The sequence below is a fragment of the Neltuma alba genome, unplaced genomic scaffold, assembly GCF_004799145.2.
Source record: "Neltuma alba isolate B1F8T4 unplaced genomic scaffold, ASM479914v2 tig00012629_pilon, whole genome shotgun sequence".
Taxonomy (NCBI): Eukaryota; Viridiplantae; Streptophyta; class Magnoliopsida; order Fabales; family Fabaceae; genus Neltuma; species Neltuma alba.
The window spans coordinates 224,914-242,960 of record NW_021637069.1 but is presented as its reverse complement, the minus strand read 5'-3'; the positions used below and the strand labels follow the sequence as shown (position 1 = coordinate 242,960).

The 18,047-nt window shown below is 37.5% G+C and overlaps 3 protein-coding genes across 3 annotated transcripts; 2 read left to right on the top strand and 1 right to left on the bottom strand.

Moving 5' to 3' along the window:
- The first annotated feature begins 9 nt into the window (after nt 1-9).
- On the top strand, nt 10-3,751 carry LOC114729365 (F-box/kelch-repeat protein At1g67480). The gene is made up of 4 exons (XM_028916359.1): nt 10-78; nt 1,264-1,332; nt 1,447-2,312; nt 2,727-3,751. The coding sequence occupies exons 3-4, from the start codon at nt 1,783-1,785 to the stop codon at nt 3,352-3,354; spliced, it is 1,158 nt and encodes a 385-aa protein (XP_028772192.1). The 5' UTR covers nt 10-78; nt 1,264-1,332; nt 1,447-1,782; the 3' UTR covers nt 3,355-3,751.
- A 762-nt stretch (nt 3,752-4,513) lies between these two features.
- Nucleotides 4,514-9,408, top strand: LOC114729336 (nuclear pore complex protein NUP54). Its single transcript, XM_028916328.1, has 10 exons — nt 4,514-5,191; nt 5,299-5,352; nt 5,534-5,593; nt 5,715-5,825; nt 7,515-7,580; nt 7,677-7,763; nt 8,107-8,208; nt 8,281-8,430; nt 8,864-8,982; nt 9,076-9,408. Exons 1-10 carry the CDS (start codon nt 4,700-4,702, stop codon nt 9,077-9,079), a joined length of 1,245 nt encoding a protein of 414 aa, XP_028772161.1. The 5' UTR covers nt 4,514-4,699; the 3' UTR covers nt 9,080-9,408.
- A 310-nt stretch (nt 9,409-9,718) lies between these two features.
- On the bottom strand, nt 9,719-18,047 carry LOC114729367 (mannosyl-oligosaccharide glucosidase GCS1). Its single transcript, XM_028916361.1, has 22 exons — nt 17,591-18,047; nt 17,426-17,499; nt 16,931-17,182; nt 16,474-16,648; nt 15,957-16,043; nt 15,750-15,818; nt 15,503-15,599; nt 15,009-15,091; nt 14,726-14,833; nt 13,830-13,951; nt 13,545-13,652; nt 13,390-13,463; nt 12,393-12,518; nt 12,236-12,303; nt 11,708-11,857; nt 11,544-11,594; nt 10,851-10,907; nt 10,593-10,742; nt 10,414-10,505; nt 10,198-10,307; nt 10,068-10,131; nt 9,719-9,991 (listed from the first exon to the last, which is right to left on the bottom strand). Exons 1-22 carry the CDS (start codon nt 17,885-17,887, stop codon nt 9,847-9,849), a joined length of 2,559 nt encoding a protein of 852 aa, XP_028772194.1. The 5' UTR covers nt 17,888-18,047; the 3' UTR covers nt 9,719-9,846.

Sequence of the window (18,047 nt, the reverse complement as noted above, 5' to 3'; positions counted from 1 at the left end):
GATATTCCATCCATCTTGCTCGTTCGCTATATTATCGCACTCAAGAATTAGCTCCTGATTCAGCTGATTCTTTTTCTTGTAAGTTTGTTTTCTTTTCCTGTCTTTCATTTCTTTCTTTTTGTCCCTGGTTTGCTGATTAACATTCTGGTTCTGTTACTATCCTTCAGATCTGCAGGCATTTTTTCATAGCTTGTGATGGGTTTCCTAATCATTGCCCGAATCAGATTTACTCTAGTTTTGTTATTTTCTCTGCTCTGTTTTGATTCATTACTACGTTAGTTCTTCTGTTTTTGCTTCTTAGATCCTATTGGCCGCAGCCACTTGAGATGTGTTAATTGTTGGGGTGGTGGCCTTCTAGGATTTGCCTCTCTGTAAAGAACGTTAAAGGGTTCCATTTTCGATGTGTTTTCTCAGACGGGATTTGAAGAACGTACTTCCAATTCAAATCTATATGATCCATGTTTAATTGCACGTCTATTAGGCTCTTTGATGCATATTAAGGCCGTAATGTTCTATTCTTTTGAAACTGGTGGATGTGTTATTCTGTTCTGCCTTTGGAGTGACGTGTGTTTCCTAATTATTATTTGATTATTTGATTTGATTCTCTTGCTAGACTTGTTTATTTACCAAGCCATCCAAATTATTACAGCATTTTATTAATTCCAGATCTGGTAGTTACCTGAGCTTCTGTGTTCATTCGCAGAGGAGTGTATGCCTCATATTCATGTAATGGTGATTTAGGGCTTCATATAGCAAACGAGATCGTTTATTTTCCATTCAAATCGCAAAAGCCCCCCCCCCCCCTTTTTTTAAATTCATTCCATGTTTTGTTGTTCCTTTTAATGGGTGTGATATGCTTTGATCCATCTGGGCATTTGATTTCAGAGAGAGAAAAATCTAACCATAAAAAAGAAAAGGGACAAATACCTCTTTTTGCAGTTTTGACTTTTTTTTCCTCCAAAAGAAATACAGGAGTTAGGTGTTTGTTAAATGAAAATTTCCTTCCTACATCTGTTGATTTTATTTGTCACTTATTTAAAAAATCACCTTTCATTCGAAGTCAATGAAACAGAGTGTAGGTTTTACTTTACTTTCCACTTTTTGTGTGCCATTTTTTTACGGGAATGATTATATATATTTTTCTAACCTTGCAGACTAGACTTGTTTGCCATTAAGATTCCTCTTTCACTTTGCATATTTTCACTTATTTTCCCTGAAATTTTATCTATTCTTAAGTTGATTCCCTCTAGTTGATCCTTTCAGCCCATACGGACTTGAGAAAAATGGAAGTCACAGGTGGCTGAGTCCTGCTAAGTTCTATGGCCTACTTTGGTATGACTTTGTATTGACTATTGATGACTCGATGTCTTCATAATTTTGATGAATCGAACATTGATTAATTTGAAATGTATTAACACTTCTTTTTTTTTGGCCTGTAATCAATAGATATCTGGGCAATGTGTGAGGGAAGATACAACTTCAGCGGCTTAAGATCAAATTGGCAAAAAACAATTGGAAAGAACTACCGTGGGAGCAGAATCTTTGTTATGGAATTTGAGTCAGATTGGACAAAACACAGAAAATCATCAGCTTATACTGCTCAAGTGATTCGTTCTGCGACATCTTTTATGCCTTGGTCTTGTAGAATCCCTATTGGTGAAGGATATCACGAATTTATTTAGCTGTAGGAATTTCAATAAGTATCTTGCCATAATATCTGGTTGATTGGTCAAAATCGAAAGTGCTCTGAATTCTCTTAATATATGATATTTATTATTGATAATGCCTAGTTTTGGTACTGGAAAGAAGAGATTTACAGAGTCAAATATGTGTTTCACCAAATTAATCAATCAGGATACACCAAATCTTTCAAAGAGCAATAACTGTTTGACTTCTGAGGTTCTTGATGAAGAAGACAGTTCCATTCTACCTGGGCTACCTGATGATGTGGCAAAGCATTGCCTTGCACTTGTGCCTCGTGCTAACTTCCCGGCCATGGGCGGTGTCTGTAAGAAATGGAGATCATTTATTCAGAGCAAAGAATTTATCACTGTGAGAAAGTTGGCTGGCGTGCTTGAGGAATGGCTTTATATCTTAACTATGGATAAAGAAGGAGGAGCAAGCCATTGGGAAGTTCTTGACTGTCTTGGTCAGAAACACCGTTCTCTTCCACAGATGCCCGGTCCAGGAAAGGCCGGGTTTGGAGTAGCAGTTCTTAATGGAAAGCTTCTTGTTATGGCTGGCTATTCGTTGGTTGATGGGACTGGTTCTGCCTCAGCAGAAGTTTATCAGTATGATTCTTTCCTCAACAGGTATGTTCTGCTGCTGCAGTAAAGAACTAACTTGAATAAAATCTGTTTGGAGAACTCTTCGATGGAGAATTCAGTTGATTCTTTGTTAGTTTTCAATTTGGCAGCAATTGGGTTATCATTGTTCCTAAGCGATAGGATCTCTTGACTGTTTTGTATTTTCCATATTCTGTGGATCTAAGCTTCATGCAACTTGCACACATATAACTGAATGTTTTGATGTTTCCTGTAAATTCCTGCTGGGCCCTGTATCAGTATGTCTTTTTGTTGGAACGCCACATATAATCAATTACATGGGAGAACATTTTGCTCATAAACATCATTCTGATTTTACCATTTGAAGATTATATATCTATTACTTGGAAGAAAAGAATTTTTTGCACTGTACAATAACATAGTTTGCAATGACGATTGCAGTTGGGGCAGATTGCCAGACATGAATGTGGCTAGATATGACTTTGCTTGTGCTGAAGTCAATGGCTTGGTTTATGCTGTTGGAGGCTATGGGGCGGACGGAGAGAGTCTCTCCAGTGCTGAAGTGTATGATCCAGATGCTTCAAAGTGGACACTGATTGAGAGCCTTCGTCGCCCAAGATGGGGTTGCTTTGCTTGTGGATTTGGAGGGAAGCTTTATGTGATGGGTGGAAGGTCAAGCTTCACAATTGGGAACTCCAAGTTTGTTGATGTTTATAACCCTGAGAAGCACAGCTGGTGTGAGATGAAGAATGGTTGCGTGATGGTCACGGCACATGCTGTACTGGGGAGGAAGCTGTTCTGTATGGAGTGGAAGAACCAAAGGAAGTTAGCAATATTCAATCCAGAGGATAATTCATGGAAGATGGTACCGGTGCCATTGACCGGGAGCTCAAGTATTGGTTTTCGATTCGGCATACTGGATGAGAAGCTGTTGCTGTTCTCACTAGAGGCTGATCCTGGATATAGAACTCTGTTATATGATCCATCTGCAGCCCCAGGATCAGAATGGCAGACTTCTAAGATAAGGCCATCTGGTTTGTGCTTGAGCTGTGTAACCATCAGGGCATGAAATTGAAGACATATTGATGACGATGGAGTTGGAGGGTAGAGTTCTGCTTTCTTCATTTTACTGATATGAAGGAAGGAAGGAAGTGGAGGAGGTTTCTTGGTTTTAATTTCAGTGCTTATGCTCTTGACTGCTATTGATTCGTGTATCAATTTTTCAGTTATCATTAGACTGTCTGAGCTGTACTTTTTGTAGATTATGGTTGGATATTTGCCTTGTTCCTGATATTCCCAGATTAAGCTTTATTTTCTAAATGATGGTGCGATGCTCAATTTACTAATTCTAATTTCCCATGATTTAGTTATACAATTAGATTAGATCTATTTTTCTGGGCAGGACACAAGGCGTGATATGAGCTGAATTGTTTATTGTAAATTGTGGTGTCAAGCTTTGTGCAGAATTTGTTTTGTTGGGGGCATCTCCTCTCAGTTGAACTAATTTGTTTGGCCACATCAAGTCAAATATAAGATCTATAATAAATTGAATTACAAGTTATGAACATCATAATAATTGTTGTAGTAGTAGCAGTAGCAGTAGTAATAATAATAATAATAATAATAATAATAATAATAATAAAATCCAAATCTTCATGCCATTACAAAGAGAGAGAAAATCATGCGTAGTTTTACAAAATTACATTGGACCCGTCAACTTGTCATGCTTACCATTTTTAGGAGTATTGCCAATTATAAGATTAAAAAAATTGCTACTTTGCTAATTCAAAATTAATGTGACTATCAGTTTCGTATTCTATACATCTTTATATTCTTTCTCACAAGTATGTGCTTAAGCTCTTCAATGTTTATAGCGTTCAAAAAATAACCTAATTTATAATAAAAATATTAAAATTAATAATATAAATATTATTTAGAATAATAAATTGATAAAAAAAAAAGAGCACCCCTCCTATCTTTAACGAAAGAACTATTTAAATAATTTAAGTAAATTAAAAAAATTAAATAAATCACTTAATTTAAAGAAATATAATATTATATTATGTATCAATTTAAAAAAATCTTATATTTAATACTAAGATTAACTGAAATTACACAAAAGTAAAGTATGCTAAAAAAAAAAAAGGGAAAAAACCCTTCATTTGCAAAGGCAAGGCAAATCCCGTTCCTTCATAGCGCAGCAGTATAGGCGTCTTTGTCGATTCCTGGTTGACGCTGGTTTTAAATCGAAGCACGTCGTCATTTGGCAACAGAGAGTCAGACGGAGCAGTGAGCATTCCTTCGAGCATTTGTAGTGCGAGATTTTGCCCTCTTAATGACGCCTTGTGCTTAGATCGAATAGAAATCCTGTTGTTCTCTATCTTTTCTTCACTCTTGTCTCATCAGTCCTCATAATGTTTGGCGCTCAGAGTTCTTCTTCGCTCTTCGGCACCCCTTCTTCAACCCCGGCATTCGGTACCCCTTCTTCAACCCCGGCGTTCGGCGCTCCTTCTTCTACCCCAGCATTTGGTACCCCATCTTCCACACCAGCGTTCGGTACTCCATCTTCAGCGCCGGCATTCGGCGCGGCTACGTCGACGCCCCCTTTTGGCGCGCCATCATCAACGCCGGCTTTTGGAACCCCGTCATCTACGCCAGCGTTTGGTACTCCGTCTACGCCTTCTTTTGCCACTGGCTTCGGCACTTCACTTTTCTCGACGCCGTTTTCTTCTCAGCAACAGCAACCGCAACAGACCCCGCTGTTTCAGCAACCTGCTTCTGCTGGTTTTGGATTTCAATCTTCTTTTGCCACACCACAATCCGCTCCTGTTCAGAATGCACAATTGACTACTCAGATGGCTAATGTAGCTCCCGTTCCTTTTTCTCTCGCCGATCGCGATATTCAAGTATGTTAACCCGCCTTCATAAACCCTATCGTGGCTCTATTCCGTTCCCGTCTTTACATATTACATTGTACTCTTATGGATTATTATTATTACTTCGTCATTTTTAGGCTATCGTTGATGCTTATAAGGAGGATACTGGAAATTCTAAGTACGCCTTCAAGGTATTCCACTCTCTGTTTTTCTTTTTTGCAATTACAGAATAATTTCTACTATTGCAAGCTTTATTCTGCTGTTTATTGGCAGTGTTCATGGGTGTTGATAATGAAATTTTATTCCGTATATATAAATGTCCAATTTGAGCATTTATGCGTAATGTTTGTCTCAAATTTCTGTGTTCTGCAGCATTTATTATTCAGTGTAACAGAACCGCAGTATAGGGTGAAGCCTGCTGGTGTATCAGACGTAAGTTCCTTCCCTCAATTTGTATACAAATCATCACTGTAGTTGTGAACTATGGAAGTATAAAACTCTTTTTTGTTTGTTCCACCGCTGGCTAATTCTGGGGAATAGTTTGTATCGCCAGATCATGTGGGCAGAGGCAATGGGGAAGCTTGAGGGTATGGAAAGTGCTGATCGAGAACGCCTATGGCCTCAACTTGTTCAGGGTTTCAAGGATCTTTCACAACGACTCAAGGTAAATTTAATTAGTTCAAAACTTCATGTAATTGTCCTTTTTATTTTTCTAATAGCAGCGTCTTGGCCTTGGTAGTTTAACTTTAACCAATATACCGATTATCAGAAGAGAAAAGGAAAAAAACAATGGAGAAGTACTAGTAACTTGAATATTTGATTATTTGAATAAAATGGTTGTTCAGATGGGGTTTTGTTGTTTAGCAATCATATATTTCAGTATTGTACAATATAAAAGTGTTAGAATTGATGCTGAACATTTGATTTATTTGTGTCGTAAGATTGTTTAGATGACTCTGCTGAGCATATGCACCATAATTAATAAGTTAGGGTTGAAAAGACTGCTGGCTTCCTTAATGATGTTTTAAATCAGGGTTACTGAGGCTCCGTTGGAAAATAACTTCTCCGATTGTAAGAATTTATATTCATGGTTACTACTGACCCACAACCTGCATTGGAAGTGGGTTATTGTCTTTTTTCTATATTGGCTTGTAACTTTTCACAAGGCAGATATTGAAAGCACTCACAACAAGGGTTTGGTGCTTTGAATGTCATATTGATCTGTATCGTCTAGCCATCACTCAATACTTCATCAACTTGCTAATCTATAACTTCTTATTCTTGAAACCTGATAACATATACATGTTGGCTAGGAAAAAGAGTAGTCTATCTCAGGATAAAGAGCAAGACATTGGAGACTTTGAGATTTTGAACAAATATTGTTCCAAACTTCCTGCCCCTTCGGACCTTTGCATAGTATATCTCCTGTTTTAAGTGGTTTAAATTATTTTTTGTGAGGAGAAAAGGACGAAAAATCATAGGGGAGTGTTTAATCTAACAATTAAGATAGCTTCAATGTTAGAGGGGATTAATTTACGCTCATGAGGGGCTCTCAGTTATGAGAGCTGAGCAATCTAAGAATATGTGTCTGAAGATCCTTTATGATTGAGAGCAAGGGGAGGGTGTGTGCGAGGGAGAGGGAGAGCCCGAGATGGAAGAGAATAGATTTTATATATAAGAGATACATGCTAAGGGATGAAATCATGCGTGTTTAGGCTTTACTAGTTGCCACAGTTTTTAATAGCCGCATGATAAAAGTAAAAATTGTTGGATTGTTTACCTGGAACGGAGGAAAAAGGCCCCTAACAGCTGTTGAAGGAATAGATGCTGTTCTTGCTTGAGTTGAATCAGCCAAGACTTCCCCTTGAGGTAATCCTACGGATTACAGACTTATCCAACAGACGAGAATGCTGGTCCTGAATCCGGTTCAGGATCGGGGGAAACCACTGACTTTGCTACTACTTCCACTGGGTCCGGTTCAAGATCATTTTCTATCTTACTATTTTCAGTCCCAGTCCCATTAGTCCCTGACTCTGTAAAGCCTGAACCTGGTCTGAACGAACTGTTCGACGACTGTGACCTGGTGACTCAATTGGCCACTATTTCTGATACATAAGAGGAGTAGTTGGTTTCTTTTTTAGGGCGCGTCTTAAAAAGTTGGGAGCTGAAGAATCTCACACAGTTTCCTTTTATTTTTACCCTTATTTAGTATGTATGAGAATAATAAGTTCTGTTTTTCCATGATTGATGCGGAAGCACTCTGCTTTTTCGTATATAATGTATGCTTTTTGATTTTTCAAACTCTCCTTTGAGCTCGTGTTCAATTATTTCATGCTGAATTTACCTTGGGCAGATCCAAGATGAGGTCATTGTTTCAGATGCAGAGAGATTACGCATAACCCAAAGTAATGTTAAAATGGTACTCCTCTTCCCTGTACAATGTTAAAGTGGTGCTGAATTTGTTTTCATCATGCGTTAGTGATTTGTCTTAATAACTTTCAAATGTTTTATGCAGCTCCAAAGACATTTTCAAGCCGACACCCTTCCTTGGATTCAAAGAATGCAGCAGAAAGAACAAATTCTTCAACGGCGTCTTTTAAGAGTACGTGCAACTATTCTATATTTGAGAAAGAAACTTGCTGTTGATTTTGGAATGAAAGAACTCATTTTTTAAAAGGAAAATGTGCATTGTGACTTGTACATTTATGAAAATAAGAATTAGCTGACGAGAAGTTGAAATTAGAAAAGGAAAATAAAAGTCTCTTGTTTCTTTTGGCTGGTGACCGCCTCTTTAATTCTATGCCCTTGGTGACATCCTCTATAGCTGGTCGGGATTCTGATAGTTCAATGATAAATTGTAACACCAGGCTGAGGTTGGGGCATTGGAATTTGTTATTCATTGCCACTCTATTAATCTAGCGTCTTCTAATATATTGTGATTGAAGGTAATGAGAATAGTGGAAGCATTGGAAGGAAAAGGCTGTCGTATACCCTTAACAAAAGGGGAAGCTGAACTCGCAGAGAAATTAGCGACTATAACTAGACAGGTAGAACTTTTAGTCCTATGCATCTTCTACCTCCCGGTTGAGGCGGAACTAACACTGAAACAATTGTTGCAGTTGAAAGGATCTGGAGCAGAACTATCTAGAAGGGTGCAGAACCTGCTAACTGTATCCCGTGTCCAGGCAAATAGTGGGGGATATGGTGGCTTGCTGTATCTTCCAGGGTCAACTAAAATTCATGAACAGAGTCTCACTGATCTGCAGGAGGTGAGATGGGATCAACTTGGAAGGCTTAATGTTTTATACTAATATAAAAAAGTAAAGCACAAGTTACTGTTATTTTCCTGTTCTTGAAGTACGTACAAACCATTATAAGGTTTAGATACTTTTTTACTGTATAATGACCGTGCTGCTGCCAATTTTTCAAACTTTCTTTCCCCCGGCAAAATCCTGTCATGCTGCTAAGGATGGGACATTCCTTTTTTCCCTACAAACCAAAAGAAAAGGGCTCAAGATGAGTGACTGCATTGACCTCTGATGTTCCAATGCCAAGGACCAACCCTTCTGAATCGAACCTACCATTTCCTTCCCTTTTCCTCCGAAGTCAACTATTACGAAACAAACCCTAAATAAAGTTGATAATTGATATTCAAAAAACATAGTAATCGTGTGTAATGGTTCTTGTTTCTCTGTGAGGCAGGTCTTGCAACAGCAGACGGAGGCAGTCGCAAAACTGGGAAATGTACTGAAGCGAGATATAAGGGACTTGGAGATTATGATGGCTGGGGACACGGGAGCAACGGATAATGGGAAATCCATGTAACATTCAAAAGAAACCTTGAGGCTTTCATATTAGTCTTTCCTAATGATGGTTGGATTTGCCTTGTATTTCTTGAATTGGAATCATGACAGCTGATAATAGTGAGCCCAAGAATGATACAATAGGAGTTGGAAGACATGCAAAATTCGGTTAGGCTTCCATTGCTATTAACCAACAGGCATGTGTTGCGACATTGCTGATTAGTCACCATGTTACGACTTTTTTACGACTCGAGTCATTATAATCTTCTCCAACTGCTTCCTGTAATCACTCGCAATTTGCAGAACAAATTTTTCCCCGGTAAAAGAACTTGGAGAGAGTTTTGAGCTTGTTCAAAGCTTTCAAAAATTCAGTAGGAAATTATTCCTTGGCCACTCTAATTACATTTTTTTTTTAAAACTAGATATAATATATTCGTTACCCTACATTTTATTTGAATATTATTTATTGAAGTCATTCATCCTTTTACCCTTGAAATGTTTTTTTTAATGAAAAATTATTTACTTAAGCTTGTCGTAACACCATTTTAATTTAAAATGAATTGAATTTAATATACACACATTAAATATTATATGATTTCAACTGAACTCGATTTGTGTTTAATAATTTTTATGTGGAGCGGGTTAGTTGAACTTTCCCAATTCATTAGCGAGCGTCCCTAATTTATTGGGAGTTCCCTGCGTTGCTCAAATGCAGATGATTATCCGTATGACCATATCCAAAACTGGTTTTTGGTAAACACTTAATTGTTTTTTTTGTGTGTTTATTCTGATTTGATCGTTATACATAGATATTCTCGGATGAGGAAAAGTTGTCCTTCTGATGGGGATATAACTGTACTGACAATAACACTCATTCGAGTCCTACACTTGGCCATATGCCTCCGCCATGATTAGCACCACAAGCGATGTCCACCCAGTGAACGCTCGTGTCCCTTTTCCCTTACCCTCTTTCTGATCGTACTGTTCCCACAAAAATCCAGTCTGCTTATAGTTGCGCACTATGTTTCTGCATAAAGGGCAAATGCATTTTAACCAGTCTTTAAAAGTACATTAGAACAGTAACAAACGAAATCAAATTATACCTTACTAAATTGCGTCTCAGCTCTTCGTAGATGGTTCTGGCTCTGTCCTGATATGGTCCATTCTCTGCAAAATTCAACCCGGAAATTAATTTAAGAGAGCTAAGAGCACGATAGTATAATTCTAATATACCTTTGGAATAATGGTGGAGGGCTGAGAGAATTCTGTAATTCATGTTTATCCAGATAGGACCTCTCCAATATGGTCCGTCGTGCTCTGTGTTGTACTTCATGTACAAGGAGCTGCGTTTAAGATATCATATTTAGTTGACCCAGAATAAATCAAATATCTGGTCACTGATCAGTAAGGCTTCTGGAATTAAAATCATAAAACACATTAATTATAGACCTTGTTTTGGCCAGAGAGCGGAGTCCATAGTCGGTCCATAAGACACTTCGGTTCGAAATGTAGTCAAGTTGTTTTTCCAAAATCCATGATGTCTGAATATAACAGTACCATACAAAAATTAATTCGAAGCTAATAAATGGGTGACAAAATATCATGATCTCAACCTGTGCATCACTTACAGGTGGTATGACCCTCCCCATGAATGGGAACAAACTAACATAACCAAAATGAGGAACAAATCTCAACTTTGGTCTCTCTAAGACATCCCGGACAAGCTGGCGAGTTACATGGTTGTGTCCTACCTCAAGTTCTTTCCATTTCAACCGAACCTAACATAGTTCCAGGCGCAAAGAAAGTCTCATTACTTGAATTGAGGAATAATGAATTGCTAAGACTTTGCTACAGTAGCCTGTAATAATAATTAATAAGCAGTGTACCTTTTCTGTATGATTTCCAAAATCAAAGTAAGCACCGTATGCATCATCAAAATGCATCTGTAATAACAGGAAACACAAATTAGACACGGATTATAGTTTAAAAGAACTGGCTTTTCAATCTCACGATGCAGATATTACGGTAAAAGCCACAAACATGGTTTGCTTTCTCTTTTCTAATCTCCCAAAACCACAAAAATTGTTTCATCCATTCACGATAACCGCAAGAGTCCTCCATGAAGCTACCATATGTAGGAAGTGTTGTCGAAATATTCCTTTGCAGAGCAATCATAATATCCTACCCATCTACGGCTCTGCCAAGAATGCACTCTATCTTTCTATTCTCCATGTCTATTGTCTTCCTTTTAAAAAGAAAATTATAGGAAGGCTTGGAAGGCCAAAATTCCAAATTAGGAAATTACACACTTTCTGTATCCAGAAAGTAAACGTTATATTGCCATACCCTGTCTTTTTAACATGTACTCTGATTCTTAGAAATTTTTTTATTACCATACATGTCCTGAGCAGTTTCAAGTACCTCCATTTTATCAGTCTTCACAAATTTTGGCCCTACGATTTTAACATTATTTTGTTGTTATATTTCTGAACCAGTAACCGATCCATAGCAACTGAAACTAATGATGGAATATCAAGGTGAAGGTAGTTCCCAACAAAGGATACGGCGAAAGAATATACCTGGTTCAGTAACTCAAAATCTGATAGCACTTTAGCAGTAGTAGCATAATCCTGCATGATTTCATTCAATGTGTCATTGAGATAAGGTGACTACCTCTCTGCTTCTAGTACTTCCCCTACTTATGATCTACTAATTAATAAGGCATGTGTTACTTCGTTGATACCTTGCCAGGATTGGTTTCCTTGTCCAACAACTCTTCAATAGAATGCATACACTCAGCTGCAAGTAACATCCAAAATCTAAGATCCAAATGACGTTCATCTCCACTTGGGTGTGAAGCACGTGGATAATCATCCAATCCAGAGGACAGTGTCTGAAGACGCAAGAACCAGTGTCATAAAGCAATAAATGTATTCATTAAAGAAAAGTCGAGCTTGTCTAAATAGACCAACATAGACAGCAGGGTTAAGTGACCCCATTTTGGATGAAGATATGAAGTGCACTTCAAGAACAACGTAAATTGCAAGAGAGAAGGCAGGTTTTAAAATCAAAACTCATCCAGCTCATGTGCTTCAGACTTTCCAAATTCCAACAACAAATCTAATCTGTTCTTCCCTTTTACATAGCCCTTGTTTTAAGCACAACTATTGATGTTTTGATCAAGTTGATACAGGGATCTACTGTAATAGCCCAGAATCAAAATTTTAAGCATATATAAAATAAATAATAAATGAATAAAATGAGCATGTACCTGGGGATTTAATTCACGAATTGTCCTATTGTCTCGTCCATGCCAATAGTAGCTGCTCATCTGATTCCCTGCGTCAAGTAGATAATATAACCCAAAAGTTGGTCAACGAGAAAAGATGGTTCGAGTGCTTAAGGCAGACCACACATACAGTATATACCTGACTGAGTTGTATTGAACCATTGGAACCATGCTTCTAGCCGAACAAATGCATGTTCCAGAAAAAGAGAGATCTCAGTTTTATCAGTCCCAGTAAACTTGTTGTTCTTCAAGCCATGAACTAAATCTGAAGAAAGCAAAAATTTTACCATTTAGTTCAGCATAAGGTGGAGGGGACCACACGGCCGCAGAAGGAAGAAAAAGGAATATACAAAATAGTGCCATGCACCCAATACAAGAGGGAGTCCTATTATTTACTGTGTTTTGTAGAATTTTCATGTCCCACGTGAACATACAAACGCATTATATAACTGCAAAAATCACAAGTAACAAGAATAGTGCGAAATCCTAATAACCACTTTCCAGGGAATGCGCCAAAACGTCTAGTTGTAACCAACACCGCCAGAAAAATACTAGGAATCTTTCTGATCTATACTTCAGCCCTTTGTTACGTAGGATTAGTAAGAATTAGCCAGTAGTTGTTATTTATGCTAGGTGATTCGCGTCCTATAAGCCAATAAATGAGGAATGAGATGTGATTGATCTGAAAAGTATTGTGTTTTCCATTTTCTCTGTCACAACCCTTGAAAGTGATGTTTATGCATATCATTGTACTAGTAAGGTACCACTTATCACACCTCATTCCAAAACTTCATTGTTCCAGAAAACAGAAGGAAGAAGTAGAAGAATCTCCAAATCTTAAGCTTTGATTGATAAACTCCTATTCAAGCATGATTCCCATGCTAAATAAAAAATGGAAAGGGGGTTGTGATTCTCATGCAAACATGGATAGCTTGACATGGAAGAGCATATGTAACCAGGAGGTTTCTTTTCATCATCTCTCAATGAAAAGGAAAACTTCTCATTGGCAGTCTGATGTTAGACTATGGCTTCTGCGATATTGCTCATGTCAACAAAATATGACCTTCTAGTGCCGGAAGTTATGATTCTCATGTCTCAGGAATGAGGAAAAAGGAATAATAAATGTAAAAAGTTACCACTTATTGCTAAAAACAGAGTTGGAGGGTTTCCATTTGTTGGATGCTGGGGAACAAACTCCTCTGGGACCTTACTGCAAGTGCAGAACAAAAAATGTCACAAGGACAATCTGAAAGAACGGCAATTATTTGAAGAAAAATGTTCTGTGCCACACCTCAATGCTTCAGAACCCAGAATTTGTTCGCGCGGTATCCATCCATCAGCATTCATAAGATCTAACCAGTGTCCAATAATATCCAAGGATATACGAATATCCCAACGCCTGGCCATTGTTTTGCAAGTACAAATAAAGTATATTCCCAGACCACATATGATCCACAAATTACATCAGCTATAAGTCTAATGCGGTCAAGAAAATACAGAGCTTATTTCTGGAGGCAGATTTCAATTCAAGAATAACAAAAAGATACAAAGGAGAGAGCTAACTTTGAAAACTTACCAGATTAGAAGTTGATGAAAACCTTCATCCCATAAAAATCCTCTTGGAAAGAAAGGTCGGCTAGGAACTGCTGTATAAAGCTCAGCAGGCCAATAATATAAATAATTATCATTATTTTTAGACTGCAAGAGAAAAACATTTACTGTATGTCAATACTTATATTGCTGATAGCTTGTTAACTTTACAAAGACCAGCCATATGATGGTGTATGTGTGGAAAACAAAGGACCTCATAACAATTAAGTAAAGAATAGGAAAGCCACAGTCTCACACTCGTAGAACGAAAGTCTATAACTATAAGCGGAATGCAAAGAACTGCAAATGATACAGATCTAGGAACTAAAGAGGAATTAATTAAACTATAGACCAATGTGTAATAGGAAATGGGTCCTCTACGGACAAGCAGTAATGACTTTACAGATAGAGAGTGGCTCAAGAGGATTAGGTAGTTTATGGGGTCCGTATTTTACAATTACACGCTTCTCCTTTCTCTTTATCTCTTTCAAATGTACAAGACATAGTCATTTTTTGTGAAGTCAGAGAATCCAAACTCTGTTTAAGAGCACCTTATATAACAAAACTTCTACAAAGAACCATAGAATGACCAGCTATTTTGAGAAACATTACAAAACACAGTTCAATATTAGGTAAGAGGTGCTAATATGCTTCTTCTGACGTCACTTTTTTGTTCTTGTCTTCTCAAGTCAAGTGCCAGCATAAATAATCAACTTGAGGCGTAAAGCAACAACTGAAAGCATACTGAGAAGCAGAAAGTCAAAATACATTACATGGGTATAAATATAACGTCTGCATTTTTAGAAATTACATGTTTAATTGTATGCAATTAAAGGATGACATACTCTACATAAAGACTAAAACTAGACAGAAGTGGCTTACATCAAGTATTTCTGAGACAGCAATTTTTGACCGGCCATAGAAGTAGCCTACACCACCTAGTAAGTTTCCAATAGCAGCCTTACCAACAGATATGGAATCTGAATCCACCTAGAATTTCGTTATCAAGATAAAGAATTACTTCCATTGAGCACCATTTGAAGTCAACTGAATGGTATAGGAGATCAACACATTTAAAGGCCAGATGCATTGTCAGAAAGAAAACATTTTTGAATAAGTCAAGTAAAATAAAATATATAACCAAAAAAAAAACAATAAACTTTACCTTGTCAGCCAATCCAAAATTTTTTTCAAACTTATCATCAAATTCTTGTTTCTTCTCCTTCAGTCGGTTAGTAAGTGAGGTGCCTGCCATTGAACAGAAGAGCAAATGAACATTTAAAACACCATTTGATTTAGCAAGACATTCTGCAAACTCATTAACTGGTAGCCAAGCTCATTGCAGAACTATACACCAACTAAACTGGGAAGTAGCCCATGAGGCAGAACAGAAGCCACGAGCAATAAGTTTGAAAGCGAAGTAAACATGCCTTCCCAACTAAAGCCTGAATTTTAGCAATCACAAACTAGCAACAGAAATGTAGAAGACTTGATGATATCTTTACCCAGGAAAAGCAGTTTTGTTATGCACCAGCTAACTCTTACAAATTACAATGAAGTCAAAACTGATTTAGTTCTTCTTTATCATGGAAAAGCACAAATAAGGACATGTCATATTTCAAAAAAAAAAAAAAAAAAGAGGACTGAATTTAACCAAACCTGTAAGATTGCTGACACGTTCTTCTACTCTTGGTCTTTCTGATCCAGTTCCAGAGACAAGAACAATATCTGTGTTTAGAGGAAATCTACCACTAATCTGCAACAAGAAAATGGTAAGTGCATGACACAACAAAACCATATGGAAAACGAAGCTTCCAAGAGCAGTTGGAGAGATCTCTTGTCTTATGTAAATGATTTAAATCAAATGCTAGGATAAGAAAAATGGAGTATCTATCCGATCTATTACCTGAAAAACTAAGACGTTTGGAGAATTGTCTGATGAGTCAGATAGCTGCAGTCGGGCATGCTTCATCATCTAGTAAGATATGCAAGTAAGTAGAGATATTGGAAGTTTGGAACAAGGCCCACAAAGACAACTTCACAATAGCAAATTCTTGCATTGCCTGTAAGATTATGTCATCAAATATTTGAATAAAGTAAAAACCTAACATACCTGAGCTGCAAGATTTTGTTGCACAAGATCAGACAAATTGTGAAAGTGAGGCGTATTAAATCCAGCATAATGCACTTCCAAGCCATCCTGAAAGAGCAAAACCACAACAAACAGAACTAAAGATTACCACCAAACATGATAATTATTGTGAACCAAAGGAGTAACAATTACTATATTAGGATGGTAAATGAAGCTGAATTTATGGGTCACTAAAAGGTCCAAGAAAAAAGGAGTATCTAAAATTTTCATCTAGGTAGTTTTATCTATCAAAAGAAGGGTATAATACAGGTTGGCTAAAAGTTGTGGGGATCCATTTCTTTATGATTTTACAATATTGTTAAACTGTTTCAAGGAAAGAAACAGGAAGAATGGTTGCTTCTTTCTTTTTCCCTTCTTTTTTTTTTTCAAGCGTGACTTAACTATAGGCAATCAATCATAAACTCCACAAATGGTCCACTGATAGTACAAAAAGCACAATCTTGAATATTTTACCATGAGATGTTTTTCTCAACATTACCATTGATTTTAAATGTAGCTGCCAATCTCCTATGTCTGTTCGAGAGCCAGATGCGATTATGGAATCCTCATGATTGTTCAAATAATCTCCACTCACACTTAGAACATGACCACCCTCATCAGCCAAGTAGAAAAAGAGTTGGGCATTTCCACCAAATTCTTCATCCCATTCAGATCTGTGAAAGGACCACAATAAATCACTCTATGGATAGAACAAAAAGGGATTACTTTGGGATACTAAGGCTCTATCATTATAGAGTTACATGCAAACATAGAATGCAAAACTGAATTCAGAATGCTGAACCTGAACTCAATATTGACGTACTTGTTATCCATCGAAACTCAATTAAATCACATCATAAGCCAATTAGAAGCTCATGGAAACTTATTTCTAATAGATCCATTAATGAAACTTTCTATGATAAAAAATCCTAACAAAATTTAATAATATCACTTACTTCTCAATTTGCATTTCAATTCGAACAGCCCAATCCCCTCCATAACCACTGCCAACCATCTTTGATTTCAAGAAACTAATATCCAAATTCATGCCATGGTCAACTAGCAACTGATGCCCAAAATCACGCCCATTATGACTTTTCCAACCATAAGTGCTTAGCCCATCATCATTGTTGCATACATGTCGCATGTGATATCTGCCATCCTTTATGCTAATCCACATTAATCCAGAAATCAAAGATTTAGGAGTCCTGCAATCACAAAATAATGATTTCTGAGAATGTTGCAAAGACATAAAATTTTGCTGTCATTATCACGCAAAATCAAAGCAAGCTAAGCCACCCTGGTTTTCAGACCACACTTCATATCACACTGCCAAGGCTTGAGCTTATAACACATTAACACACAAATATGACAATGGAATTTTTATGAGCTGTCAACATTTGAGTTTCGTTTACAGAACAAAAGGAGTTTGGAGCAGAGCAAGATATTACCTCGCACGAATTCCGAGATATACATGGGGCCGATAAGTTCCCCAATATAAACTCTCCTTGTGCTGACCGTGGAACTGTGATACGCCGAAACTATTCAATTCCCAAAACAAACAACAAAAGCCGAAATTTCCAAAATATTATTAGATAAAGGAATGCATCCTTAACCTGAGGGAGGTCCATCATCTTTGGCGCAGGAAATGGTGTGATAACCCTAGGTATATGAACTTCTGCGTGACGATTTAGGATGTGATGGATCATAAACAAGATAGTGAAGAATGCTAATAAGCAAACACCAAGCAAGACTTTAAAAGACGCGTTGAATATTGGGAGATAGCTTCGATCTTTGGTTCTATTATTACGAAGCTTGAAACTGGGTTTCGCTGGACGAACAGACTCATCATCGTTGTGATCAGTGAAGGATCTGATTCTGCTGCGAGCGCTTCTCCTTCCACCTCCAGCCATTTTTCTGGTTCGTTTTGAAGCTCTTCAGAAACTTCAGGTGGAGGCAGTGACTGAATTAAGGAGGTTTAGCATCAGGAGCTTCTGGTTTTTTTGTCATGGTGCAGTGTGTACAGTGGAGTCGTTGGACCTGGAGTATCTGGCGGAGGAGGAGAAGCCGGTG

What these genes read in the sequence shown, in the direction of transcription:
- LOC114729365 (XM_028916359.1), top strand. Translation starts at nt 1,783, where the DNA reads ATGCCTAGTTTTGGTACTGGAAAGAAGAGATTTACAGAGTCAAATATG. An exon ending in TATGATTCTTTCCTCAACAG is followed by an intron (nt 2,313 to 2,726) that starts GTATGTTCTGCT and finishes TGACGATTGCAG; the next exon opens with TTGGGGCAGATTGCCAGACA.
- LOC114729336 (XM_028916328.1), top strand. Translation starts at nt 4,700, where the DNA reads ATGTTTGGCGCTCAGAGTTCTTCTTCGCTCTTCGGCACCCCTTCTTCA. An exon ending in ATCTTTCACAACGACTCAAG is followed by an intron (nt 5,826 to 7,514) that starts GTAAATTTAATT and finishes TACCTTGGGCAG; the next exon opens with ATCCAAGATGAGGTCATTGT. An exon ending in CCCAAAGTAATGTTAAAATG is followed by an intron (nt 7,581 to 7,676) that starts GTACTCCTCTTC and finishes TGTTTTATGCAG; the next exon opens with CTCCAAAGACATTTTCAAGC.
- LOC114729367 (XM_028916361.1), bottom strand. Translation starts at nt 17,887, where the DNA reads ATGGCTGGAGGTGGAAGGAGAAGCGCTCGCAGCAGAATCAGATCCTTC. An exon ending in AACAAAATCTTGCAGCTCAG is followed by an intron (nt 15,819 to 15,956) that starts GTATGTTAGGTT and finishes ATATCTTACTAG; the next exon opens with ATGATGAAGCATGCCCGACT. An exon ending in CTGAGACGCAATTTAGTAAG is followed by an intron (nt 9,992 to 10,067) that starts GTATAATTTGAT and finishes CCCTTTATGCAG; the next exon opens with AAACATAGTGCGCAACTATA.